Consider the following 12,619-nt stretch of genomic DNA (forward strand, 5'->3'; position numbering starts at 1 on the left):
AGACGAATGAATAACCCTGTGGAGGAACGACGTGGAAGGCACATTTTTGTTCTCGCAAGTTTTGAAGGAAAACTGGACCGGATATACCCCCCCCCTTTTTTCCCATGTTTAGCGCCTCATGTGTGAATGGCATAAAAATATTGGAAAAAAAAATTTTTTTTATCTTCTAACCAGTTCGTCTGCACTTATCGGACAAGTGAGGAGGATGGGTAGGGGTTGCCGAAAAGTAGAGTATGCCAATTTTGCGAAATTAAAAAAAGCCACCTTGCATGTGTATATCTATCCACGCGAATGCTGCTTTTTGCCAGGCATACATATAAGTGTTTCGCGGCAGAAGTGGGCGAAGTGAACCCTTTTTTGGCTGTAAATTTTGGCCCCACCCGTCCCCCGCCTTGGCAGGGTGTTCCCCCATATAATGTCCTCTAATTTGTCAACAAGGAAATTTATTGCACCACTTTTGTGAAGCAGCTCCGTTAACGAGGGTTAGTTGAGCAGTGTCCTTAAGAGTAGCTCCACGACGTGGCGCTAAAGTGTGCTCACTTTTTTCCCCTCGTTCCTCTTTTTTTCGTGGATGTGTAGGGAGGTGCACCGGAGCGTATTGAAACAATCCGGATGAAAAAAAAAAATAAAAAAATAATAAATCGAAGGGATGAACCCGCTACTGGAATATAGTAAATTACGTGCTTTTTTTTTTTTCTCGTTTGATGTGCCGCCCACATGGGCATGGTACTTCAGCCACCCCCAACCCCCAGTATGTTTGTCCCCCCAAAAAGGTTTCCCGTTTGTTCCCCTTGCTGTACAAACAGAGAGAATCAAAGAGGCCGTTTTTAGTAAGCACCCCCTCGGCCTCAATAAGACGCTCCCAAAAAGTGAAAACTGTGAATTTAGGAAAAGGGGAAAGGAAAAGATAAAGGATCCACGAGAGGACAGGATAAAGGATCCGCGAGAGGGCAGGATAAAGGGCCCAGGAAGGGCAGACATTTCAACCCCCCACAATAGAACAGCTCTGCAAAAGAGGAGCAGTCGGACCTTCTCACTTCGTCCCCGCCAGGCCTTTCCACACGAGCGCTTTAGCAATGTTGACCAATTTAATGACGCGCCTAATCGGGGGCATCCAAGTGGCAGAAATGAAAACTGGGAAAGGCAGACTTACGCAATTTCGCAAGAAGAAAAGTGCGTGACGAGTGAAGATTTGGAATTGTCCCTCGTCTGCCCCGACGAGCCGGTGCGCTAGAAAAAAAGAAAAGAAAAAAAAGAAAAAGAAAAAGAAAAAGAAAAAAAAGAAAAAAAAAAAAAAAAAAATATTCGACCCGTCGGACAAATCCCATTTAACGCTCACATAACGAATGATCCAAAGTGAAAGGTCTCTTTTTTTTCCTCAAAAAATTGCAAATATTTACTCCTCATTTTGCAGAAAAGCAACGCAGGGATGGTAGTATACAAATATTGCTACATTTGCGAAACGGCAAAGCCCTGCTTTTGCAGTGAGGAAAGCTACGACTATGAAAAGGTAAGCACAAGCAGGTATACACATGCATATATCTACCACTTGGCAACTCCGATGTTGCCATTTCTGGAAAACATAAAGACACACATTTTTTTTTTATTCTCTTTGTTACTGTACTGTGCTGATTAGGATACCTCCACCTGGAATGGAGGGAAAATAAAGCCAAACATTCATTCAACTTTTAGAGATATATCAGTAAAGCTTCTTTCCCATAAGTGAATTTTTTTTTTTCCCGTTGGGGTTTAATCGTTCACGATGTGCTCTCCTTTTTTTACCCCAGAACATCATAGAGGCAATTCATTCAAACAAGAAAAAACAAGAAGGGGATAAGATTAGTGCTTGGGTGAAGGGACAAGCAGGGTGAAATTAAAAAAAAAAGAAGTCTATGTATGCCCAGCTTTTTACTAGTAAAGGGGACGCTCATTTAAGTCTTCTTTTTACTTTCCTCCCAATTTAACAAAAGAAAATATGTTTGTCCAAATAGTTCATTTGGTTACCTTTTCAACGCAGAAAGGGCACAGGAAAGAAGGACCCTCCTTCCAAGAAGAAACGTACGCCGAAACGGAGACTGTCTCGTTTTTTGTGCCATTCTGAAGCTACTCATTTGATTATTACCCGATAATTTTTACAATAAAGCAGAAATAATTTGCCTATTTTTCCACGGATAGGCCAGAAGAACGAAGAGACCAAACCGTTGAGTAGTTACGACAGGTCGAGAAAATGTGTGCAATGTGCGCGTCATATAGTTGGGGAGATTGCGCACCATGTTGTGTGTTGCTTGCGTGTTAGGAAACGCCAAAGGGGTGTTATCTTAAGAGAATCTCCTCGATTTCGTGCATCCTCCATTTGGAGAAAAAAAAAATGTTTTAAAAAAAAAATAGACAAATAGAAAATAAAATCTGTTTTTTTTTTTTTTGTCCCATTTTGTCATTTTCAGATTTTACCTTCAGCAAGTGAAAACGATTAAGGGGAAGTTGGACTGCTGGAGAGAAGGGCGGGTGTGGAATGAGGACATGATGGGTAACACGGCATTTGTTTTTGCTGCAGCTTAGATAGATTAGTGACCCTATGTGGGTACGCATGTAAGTATATATATGTATATGTCGCTATGAGTGCATGTACCTGAGAGGAACTTACTTGTTATCGATCCTTCCCGTAAACGTGATGTCGAAGCAGACAAAGGGGCCCACGCGAAAAGCAAAGTCGACAAGGTAAGATTACCCAAAGAATAGGGAAAAACTGAATAGAGAGTTAAAAACGTTTTCCTACTCCTTTTTTTTATAACTAGTTTATAATAAGTTAGATGAAGCGGAACCTGAAATTTGATTTCGAAACGTTTGACTAAGCAGGACATGGACCAGAACGGATCGGCCATGGAGAAAAGAATGGAAGCTTTGATGGAAATTGAAAAGTACTTAATGGTGAAAAGCCACCTGATTTTTATTTACACAAAATTGAGGCACCACTAATATGATTGACGCATGTGCCGTTTTTGCAGCTGCATGTCGTTTGTCTGTGTACCTAATTTGTGAATGGAGGGAAAGGGTTCTTCCTTTCCCATTTCGACACGGAGATAATCCGCTCTTTAACGAAATGTGCTTCCTTTACGCTCCTCCCAGAAAACACCTGCAGCTGTTGGTCAGCCTATTCGATGAGTACAAAGATTTGGAGGAAAGGATATTATGATCAGAAAGTTATGGGGGTTGTTTCCTTTTTTTTTTTTTGCCACAAATGGGTAGATACACAGATGTATAGATAGCCATACATAACTGAACACATATGTGCATTCTTCCCTGCACACACCTCCGCGATTGCACACTTCAAGTGTATACGCGCGGTGGTTACTTAAAAAATGCAGAGGCCGTGCCATTGCAAGGTTGAACAAATGGGAAGCCGTGGTGGTGCGAGTTAACGCACGAGAGAGAATGTACATGAGCAAATTGTACTGATACGTATATACAAATAATCGTACGCTTGCGCACGCAGAAATAGTAGAGCAATATTTTGAGAGTGGGGGAGAGAACGAAGCAGAGGTCAGTAGGACCATATCTTCAAAAGCTTGTCTTTCCCTCCGGAGGCGACATACTTGCCGTCGTTAGACCAGTCGATGGCGTACACAGCGTCTGAGTGCCCCGGAAGGTCCACAAGGAGCGTTTTCACCTTTTTGGTGTTTTTCCCGTTAGGAGGGCAGTCCTTCCCATTTTGTTGCTTTGAATCACTTTTCCCTTCCTTCTCATTGGCAGTCCCATTAGTTGAGAGAGTTGCGTCTTCTTCACCTGAGGGAGTTACCTTTTTCTTTTTTAACTGCGAAAGGAGGTGGCTGACCTTCCACAATTTCAACGTGCTATCTTGGCTACACGAAACAACGTAGTTGTTATCAATGGACCAAACGACTTTGTAAACGGGTCCAACATGACCACGATAGACGGTTAAAAATTGACCATTATTTCCGGACCACAGTCTAACGGTATTATCGAAAGAACATGAAGCAATGAAATTTCCATCGGGAGAAAACTGTGCATGTATAACTGTCTTTTGGTGACCTATTAATCTGATGGATTTGAATTCATCATTTGGTAGACAATCAATAAGGTAAAGAGTCCCATCGTCTGATCCACTTACCAGTTTTTCATTCTTTACGCTTTGGAAAAAATTTTTAAAAATTGTTTTTGATTTTTCGATATGATTTTCTACGTGTATTTTGTTTATGATAAGGTCGAGGTTGTAAATGCCATTTTTGATTATCCGTTCTGTGTTTATAGATAAGCAATTAACCCAGTGTTTGTGTCCCTTAAAATTATGAAGGAGTGTACCTTCGTTGGGGTTCCATACTTTGATTGTAGTATCTCTCGAGCTGCTATAGATTCTGCTATTCTGCTGGTCCGTGCCAGACCATAGTATGCACGTGATTGTGTTTGTGTGTCCGGTCAGCACCTTCTCCACGCAGTTGTTCAGGACGTTGTTGATTCTGATGCAGCCATCTTTGCCTGCGCTGGCAAGTCTGCATTTTAGGAAGTACGCACTTTTGTGAGAGGCCCCTTTTGGAGGGGCACTTTTGTGAGAGATGCTTTTTGGAGGGGTACTTTTGTGAGAGATGCTTTTTGGAGGGGTACTTTTGTGAGAGGCCCCTTTTGGAGGGGCTTCTTCGGGGTTATCACTATTTGGGTCGTATTGGTCACCCCCCACGTTACTTTCGTCTCCCTTTTCCCCTTTATTTTGTTTAATTTCCCCACTTGGCGCTTCGCTCGTTCCATTTGGGGGACCATAAGAAGAAGCCTCCAATTCCGTTTCTGCGTCGAATTTCCCCTTTTTGGCCCCATTTATTGTCTCCCCTTCTGTTTCGTTTTCCTTTTTCCTCTTTTTCACATCAGGAGCAATTTTCTGTATGGAGCTTCTGTTGAGCAAGTGAAGGGGCTCAAAGCATAACGTTGTAACTTCCTTCTTATGCCCACTTAATTTATTTACCAATTTGCCTGTGTGTGTTTCGTATATAAAGACATTTTGGTCCATACCCGCTGTAGCTAGAAATTGATTATCTGGAGAAAACAAAACAGATAGCACCCAATTTGTGTGATCATTTAACGTGACGATTGGAGTTTGCGTGTTGATGTCCCATAAGCGAACTGTGTTATCCCCTGCGCCAGTAGCGAGATGAGAGCTATTTGGACTAAATGCTAAACAGAGAATTGAATTCGTATGACCAGGTAAGGTAGAATTGCATGTTGTAATTCTTTTAATTTTAAAAATATTTAAAGGGAAATATTTTATACGTAAAATATCTTCACTACTTATAGCATTATCCTTTATAGTTTCATACAAATTATTTTTTATTGCTAATTTGTCATTAATCATAAAGGAGTAGTTCAAATTCTGTTGATAATCGTCCTGAATAGAACTGTCATTATTTTTTGTATTCAAGTCATTAATGAGTTGATCCAAATTATCCTTTGTTATGCTAAGAGGCACGTTGATTACTGGACCCGTCGATTTGTTTTCGTGATTCACAAACTGGATGAGGATTTGCTTATTCAGCCCATCTCTGTTGCTGCTACTACCGCCGCCATCATCTTCTTCCATCTTTTCGAATTGAAGTTGCAAAAAAAAAAAAACGGGAGTAATAGACGAATTGCGCAGACGGGAGGGGAGATCATACAAATGGGAAGGAGTAGTGGGAGCAAGTGAAACAAATGGGAACAGGAATGGTAATATTATATTTACAATAAAATGTGGGGAGAGAAAAAAAAAATAAATAATAAACGAGACAATACTCCAAACGGAGAAAAAATAAACACGCAGGGGAATAATTGTGACAATGGAGTGATCTTTTTCCTTTTTTTTCCTTTTTTTTTTTTTAAATAACACTTCAAACTTCTTTCGCTGTACCATTTTGCTTCACATTTTTTTTGCCGCCCATTTTTTCCCTTCCGCAGTCGTACATTTCGTGTAGAACCGCTTGAGGATTTTGCCCCCGCCGCCCAAGTGGGCGGTCACTGCGGTTCTTGTGGGCAAGCGCATCGGCATCTCGCGGGGGGAAGTAGAACGCGCAGCGAACGACAACGATAGGGGGCGGGCCTGCCAGTTCGCTAGCCCGATAATCTACGCACCTGCCAATATGTTAACCTGCCAACGAGCTAATCAGTTTTGCATCTCCCCCCCTTTTGGTAACGTAACGTAACGATGGCCAATGGCCCCATGCGGCGCTCCCCATATGCGCAAACCTACCAAAAAAAATTCCCCATTTTTGTATGTAAGTCTGTCAGGCCACTTCAGCCCAGCGGTGACATAACGCGTATTCTGGCAAAGAGGGGATGAGCAAGTGCCAAAAAAAGGGAAAAAAAAAAAAAAATTGTTTCGAACGAAGGAAGCACTAACATCTCCCGTTTACACATCATCACAAGGTTTTTTTTATGGATTTCTCAAATAGAGTGATCATTTTTTAAACAGACAAATGTGGCTACATTATGCATTCATGAAGACGCTGGTTCGGGTACCCACTTTCAGCATCGCAAAAAAAAGGGGGAACCCAGTGATGAACCCTTCACAATGAAAGGCCTCTTCCATGAGAACAGGCAGGCACACGCATGCTTTGAATCGTGCCTTGGTAGAGTAAACATTTAAAAATGCCAATATGGAAGCGAGGTGCTTGTGTGCACATATAGGCATACGAAAGTGGGCTACTCACTTGGGCACCATAGTGCTGGTAAAAACAGAAAAAAAACAATTGGTCATGCATAACAAAAAAAAAAAAAACTTGCGATAATATTTTTTGGACAAATTTGCTCGATTTATGGTCTTTGAAGTTAAGGTGCTTTCCAAGGGGCCTTTTCACGACTCCGCTTTGATGACAACTGCGAAGGGGCATTGGGAGTGCGTCGCGCGGAGGTGAAAGGTGACCAGGGACCGGACTAGTCGCTCAGACGAGTAGCGGCACAACCGAATAGCTGCACAGCCCAACAGCAGTGCATTTCGTTCTGCTTCTTTTCCCCCTAACCGTTGGGGATATCCTCGAGGTCCTGTTGTATGTTAATGGAAACGCCATCGAAGTTGTCATTGTTTATGATCTGCATTGTCAACAAAATTAATTATCTGTTTGTTAGCGTCCTTGAGGTGGAGGAACGTGTGGGGCGGTGGAATGCTACCAACGTTATTTTGTTTTGTTTTGTTTTGTTTTGTTTTATTTTGTTTTATTTTATTTTATTTATTTGTTTTTTTTTTTTTATATAATTTTTATTGTGTCTTTTTCAGTGCTACGTTGTATTGAACGTCCTCCAACGTCTTTTCGTCGCTCTCGTTCCGCATCTCGCCCATATTGAGGCAGAGTATTTGCTTCGTCAAGAATAGCCACTAAGAGGGAGAAAAGAAAATGAGCAAATTAGTTTTTGAGAAAAAGGGAACTACGTGCGAAGCGTTTAGCCTACGTATTTTTTTTTTTTTTTTTTTTCGTGTGTGCAGTTTCTTACCCAGTTATTTATGCACTCCTCTGTGTTGCAGCTGGGTGGAAGCGGGGGGGGGGAGAAGTGAAAAAAAAAAAAAAAAAAAAAAAAGAATGATAATTGGTTATGATTAGTTAAAAACACGTTTCTTCTTTTTCTCCCCACTTTTTTTATTAAATAAGTGGAACAGATGGAAGGAGGGGGGAGGGAGGGGAGAAAACGTTAGAAGTGCCTCGATTGGCTAACCATAGAACTACGGCATCTTTGTTAACTAAGGAAAGGTAAAATTGGAAAATTGTTTTTTGGGCAGGTCGATATAATGCAGAGGGGGTGAAATGGTTGTGAAAGGAATTTCCCTTATTTGTCGAACACGACTGAGTCGGCACGAAAATTTTTGGCAGTTACGTAGGAAGAGCAGCACTGACTTGACTTGTACTTTGCAGTATACACTTCTGCTACCTGCGCGCCTTTTTCCTTTTTTCATTTTTTTTACATACCCATATTAACAGTCATGCACTCAGGGCTGGTTGAATAAATGGACAGCGGAGTTACAACTTCGGTTAAGTCTATGGTGTCGTAAATGGTGGAGCCTCTAACGGAGAGGGGAAACAGAAAAAGTGGTGCGAGGGACTATAGTGGTGAGGGTGGCTTCACATTGGGATGACATAGACAGGAATGGCGTCTCCCTCTCGAATGGGCACATGGACGTGTGGTGGTATGCCCCTATGGAGACGCGTCCCTATCGATAACACACACCTGTAGAAGTCGAGCGTGCCATTTTTCAAAACTGCAGATACGGTGAAGTAGTCCTGTGCGTCCTGCATCGGAGAGAGGGGGGATGAAGTGAAAGGCCCAAGAATTTCGACGTTTAAGTATGCATATGTACCAACTTATCATGCCACATTTTAGCGGCACTTGTTAGTGAGGCTCTATTGTGTACCTTCTTCTTATGGTACTTGAGGATTCCCCTGTGTGTTTTTTTGCAAAAGGACGGGTCATTTTCCGTTGCGCAAAAGGTGTAAGCAGCAATTAGGAAGGTAAACAACGTGGCGAAGTTGAGGAACTGCATTTTTTGTGTGTCTTATTAAATAGGGTGAATAGGGTGGACGGCGTTTTAAGGGTCGGAATTTGGAGGGGGTGGAAGAGCTGCTTGATTGCAGAGGGGGGAGTGGCTTAACGTTTACGCGTGTATGTGCTGTTGTGCTGTTGTGCTGTTGTGCTGTTGCGCGGTTGTCTGTGTCTGTGTCTGTGTGCTCCTTTACTTTTCTTTCGCATTGTTTCGCGTCATTTTTTTTTTTTTTTTTGGCCTTTCCGAATTGGCACCCCCGCCGAGAGAAACATTTTTCGCGTTGCATTTTTTCCATTTGAAGTTGAAAATAAAAAAAAATCACCTAAGGTGTATATACACCACTTTTTCCTCCTCCTCATCATTTAAAAAGTTTTTGTCATTCATTTTGCGTTTAAAGAGGACGTACAGGTGATGCCATTTGATGTTATTATGGACAAAAAAAAAAAAGCAGGAAGCAACAGTAGTTGTATGGTGGAAAAAATGATAAAAAAGTGGGAAATATAAAGGGGGATCTAAAAAAATGAAAGAAAAGAGTTTTTTAAATGCGGTCGGAAGAAAAAAGTCAACTTTTTTTTTGGCCACTCATAAGAAGGCGAAAATAACAATAAACGTAATAACCATAATGAAGAGAATGACGTTGCAAACGATTTGAACTCTACTGCATCCAAAGCACTGCCTCATGTCACTGGCAAGGGGAGAAAAAAAAAAAAGGGGGAGCACAAACATGTGGGTGTGTACGTACGTTGCACCGATGTACTGCGACGATGTGTAGGGCATGAATGGAGATCCCCATGTGGAGGAGATGCATATTCTGTCGTGAAAGCCGCTCACGCACAATGCGACGCGCAAGAATTTACCTGCTCGAAAAGAAATCCTGTATCCTTCGAGAAAAGGGAACCCTTGATCCATCGTCCAAGATACCACGTGCTGCGCCATCCGACATGTAGGTGTAATGAGAAGAACTTATTAACCTCTCTGTGTAGTTACTCAGCATAGGTGAACCATCATCGGTGCTAACCGTGTTTGCTCGATGTAGACTATTTATTTCGTGGTAATATTGAATTGAGTATTCTCTGTCCTTTTCTATTTGCAGCTGCTTATATGCTTGTTCCTTTTTGTTCCTTTCGTTAGCTATTTCGTCCGCCTGTTCCTTTTCCTGGAGTTCCTTTTCCCTTATAAGTCTTTGCTCGTAGTTTTTTTTGTGGGCTTTTTTATATTCCGCTAGAGCGTCCGTCTCTAGTAGTTTTTCTTTCATTCTTTGGGGGGGTGCATTAATGGTGGGATGTCTGAAGCGCAGTAATTATTTGGCGTGGGAAGCACATCATTTTGCGGGGTGCGACACCCTGGAGTGGTATCTGCACGCACGAACGGTTGGTGCACCGCGTAGAGTTGGGGGTGCAGCAGGTTGTTTCAGCTTACGTACCCACGCGTAAGTTTATAATTAAGACTGTATTTTTTTGTAAGCAGCTGAACACATAATTTTTATAATTTCCCCCTTTCGAAATTTTCGCCAGAAACGCAAACTGGATGGCACTTGGCTGTAACGAAATTTACGTCAAAGTAGCAACTCGGTGTGGACACATATTGCATGTTGGTCTACTGCGTAAAGGGGAAATTGCTTTTTCCTTTTTTTACGCATTTAAGGTGGGCTTCCTAAGATAAGTCCGTTCTTCCGCTACACAAAGTTGAAAGATTGGTTTCTTCTACCTTTATATGATTACTTTAGGGGGACATAAAAAGGGGGTGAAGCCACTTAGGACATGCAGAGTCGTTCCATATAGCTGTTCTAATGGAGGTGGTGCCAAGGGCTCTTTATACCGTCTGCATGAAAAGCAGTTTATGTCATATGTCACGTGAGCGAACGCAGGAAGGTTGGGAAAAAATTAGAGTTATATCAACACAGGCACATTTAAAATTGCCGTGTGAGTGCACCTTACCGTTTAGAGGGCTGCCATTTTGTTTTATTTTTTATAGGAACCTGCTGCCACCGGATTTAGGTGAGCATCACCCCCAAGTGTGGCGCGTTTCTACTGAACGGGAAAGGAAGCAAAAAAGGAAGCAACAAAAGGAAGCCAAAAAAGGAAGCAACAAAAGGAAGCCAAAAAAGGAAGCTCTTCCTTTTAAGCTATCTTTTTAAACTGATGTAACACGGTAAAAGGATGCCGCAAGATGCGGTTTGTTAGCCAAAGGTTTGTAAAATAAACACATGCATGTGTTGTTAGCGATAGATGGGCCGGGTTAAAAAAAACAGTATATAAACAAAACAGGAAAGCAAAATAGCAAAAGGAGGAAAAAAGGAAATCTTCAATTTGTAAATAGTAAAAAAAAAAAAAATTGACAAAAGGCAAATCGTGAGGAAAAGAAAATGATTACCAGAGTGAAAATGAATAATGCCAACGTTAACATGAACACGAAAAAAAAAGACAAAAAGGAAGATCATTAGTTTAGAAAAAAAATAAGAAGCGTATTTAGAATAAAACAGTTATACCTTAGAAGAAACATTTAGGCACTTAGCGCACCCCTGCATGGGCCACATGCACATCCGTGTAAGCCCTTAATGTCAAAAACAGGTGGAGCGGGGAATAGAAAAATAAATGAACACTCAAACAAACGTTGTAGGTGTGCTTCCCCAGAGGCAGAACAAAAAAAAAAAAAAAATTGAGGGGCGAAAATTATAAAGAGAACAATCCCTCAGAACATACAAAAAAATATGCGCTGAAAGGTGCAAAAAGGGTTGCGGGATTGGATAGCCATTTGAAGGGAGAAACGTCAAGGTGTGACAAATGGGAAAGGTGTAGGGGGGTTTCCTTTTTTAATTAATCTCTTCGGGAACACATAACAAGTGTGCATTTTTTTTTTTTTTTCCCGTTGCGTGCTGCTGCAGTGAAGGGAGCATGCCGAGGGGGGAGGGAGATGCCTATATAATGAAAAATGGAAAGAGACGAATTGGCGGATTGAAAAAAACTGTCAACACTATGCACACGCTTAAGGGTAAAGCTGGAGGACGTAGTGAATTCCGTTGCCCCCTCAAAAGGCGAATATACTTAGAGGAGGGGGAAAAAAAAAAAACACAACGGCAGTGTGCGTGCAAGTTTCGCATTTGCAAAAAAGCAAAACATTTTTAAGCGAACCCTTTTTTTTTTTTTCCAGCGTAGGATGGATTCTCTTGCTGAGTTTTTTCTGCAGGCATTATGTGTATTCCCCTCCCTAGTAGAGCTAATGTTTTTTTTTTTCTTTCAATGTGGCTTTTTTTTTTTTTTCCTTTTCTTTTAAATTCAAGTGATCATTGGATATATCGACATAAGGCAGAGACATAGACACGTTGCCTAACGAATTGGATGTCACCATTTTATTCATTTGTGCCATTTCTAATCCTGTTCTTCTACTTGATTTTGTATTTATAGGGGAGTTTTCTCGTTGGGCATTATCCTTTTGATTGCTCGCTCTGGACCTTAAGCTGTTTATTGTGCTCGCCACGTTTTGTTCTTGTTCGAAGTCGGTGCTTCTATTGGGGTTTCCCTTTGTAGTTTTTTTCCCTTTGCTTGCGTTTCTCCCTTTACCATTATTTTGTGCTTTGCTGTTGGCTCGTCCCTTGCTTGTTGCGCGACTCTTATTTGTGATTTGCGCCTTCCGTTTGCTCCCACTCCTGCTTTGGTTTCCACCCCTACTTTGGTTTCCATTCCCGCTTTGATTTCCATTCCTGCTTTGGTTTCTATCCCTGCTTTGGTTTCTACCCCCGCTTTGGTTTCTATCACCGCTTTGGTTTTTATCCCCACTTTGGTTTCCATTCCCTCTTTGGTTTCCATTTCTGGTTTTGCTCCCACCCCGTCTTTTACTCCCCCCGTTGTTTTGGCTTTGTCCCCCCTCTTTGCTACTCTCCTCCGTGGGATGAGCATCCACCTGCTTGTGTGCAACTCGTGGAGAGGGGTCTAGCCTTTTGGTGCGTCTACATTTATTCCTGCATTTTATTAGCAAAAATAATAGAAATATAATGAGGAGGAAATTATATATTACGAGGTAAGAGCGTAATGATTGTCTCGAAGTTAAGTTCTTCATTTGGATTAAAAAATTGTGCAGGCAAGTGGCACTAGTATTCAGAATGTTACTCAT

At 41.6% G+C, this 12,619-nt stretch overlaps 4 protein-coding genes across 4 annotated transcripts; all 4 read right to left on the minus strand.

Annotated features, from left to right (window-relative positions):
* Positions 1-3,541: 3,541 nt before the first annotated feature.
* PCYB_095150 (WD domain G-beta repeat domain containing protein) lies at positions 3,542-5,584 on the minus strand (the record flags this gene model as incomplete). Its single annotated transcript, XM_004222630.1, has 2 exons — positions 3,542-5,028; positions 5,209-5,584. 2 exons carry the CDS (start codon positions 5,582-5,584, stop codon positions 3,542-3,544), a joined length of 1,863 nt encoding a protein of 620 aa, XP_004222678.1.
* A 776-nt stretch (positions 5,585-6,360) lies between these two features.
* Positions 6,361-8,509, minus strand: PCYB_095160 (hypothetical protein; the record flags this gene model as incomplete). The annotated part of the gene is made up of 7 exons (XM_004222631.1): positions 6,361-6,498; positions 6,543-6,855; positions 6,999-7,068; positions 7,259-7,351; positions 7,948-8,032; positions 8,197-8,258; positions 8,327-8,509. 6 exons carry the CDS (start codon positions 8,507-8,509, stop codon positions 6,833-6,835), a joined length of 516 nt encoding a protein of 171 aa, XP_004222679.1. The 3' UTR covers positions 6,361-6,498; positions 6,543-6,832.
* A 582-nt stretch (positions 8,510-9,091) lies between these two features.
* PCYB_095170 (hypothetical protein) lies at positions 9,092-9,764 on the minus strand (the record flags this gene model as incomplete). The annotated part of the gene is made up of 2 exons (XM_004222632.1): positions 9,092-9,194; positions 9,367-9,764. The coding sequence occupies 2 exons, from the start codon at positions 9,762-9,764 to the stop codon at positions 9,092-9,094; spliced, it is 501 nt and encodes a 166-aa protein (XP_004222680.1).
* Positions 9,765-11,536: 1,772 nt separating this feature from the next.
* On the minus strand, positions 11,537-12,619 carry PCYB_095180 (hypothetical protein; the record flags this gene model as incomplete). The annotated part of the gene is made up of 2 exons (XM_004222633.1): positions 11,537-11,552; positions 11,841-12,619. The coding sequence occupies 2 exons, from the start codon at positions 12,617-12,619 to the stop codon at positions 11,537-11,539; spliced, it is 795 nt and encodes a 264-aa protein (XP_004222681.1).

The sequence above is a fragment of the Plasmodium cynomolgi genome, chromosome 9 (assembly GCF_000321355.1).
Source record: "Plasmodium cynomolgi strain B DNA, chromosome 9, whole genome shotgun sequence".
NCBI classification, from domain to species: Eukaryota; Apicomplexa; class Aconoidasida; order Haemosporida; family Plasmodiidae; genus Plasmodium; species Plasmodium cynomolgi.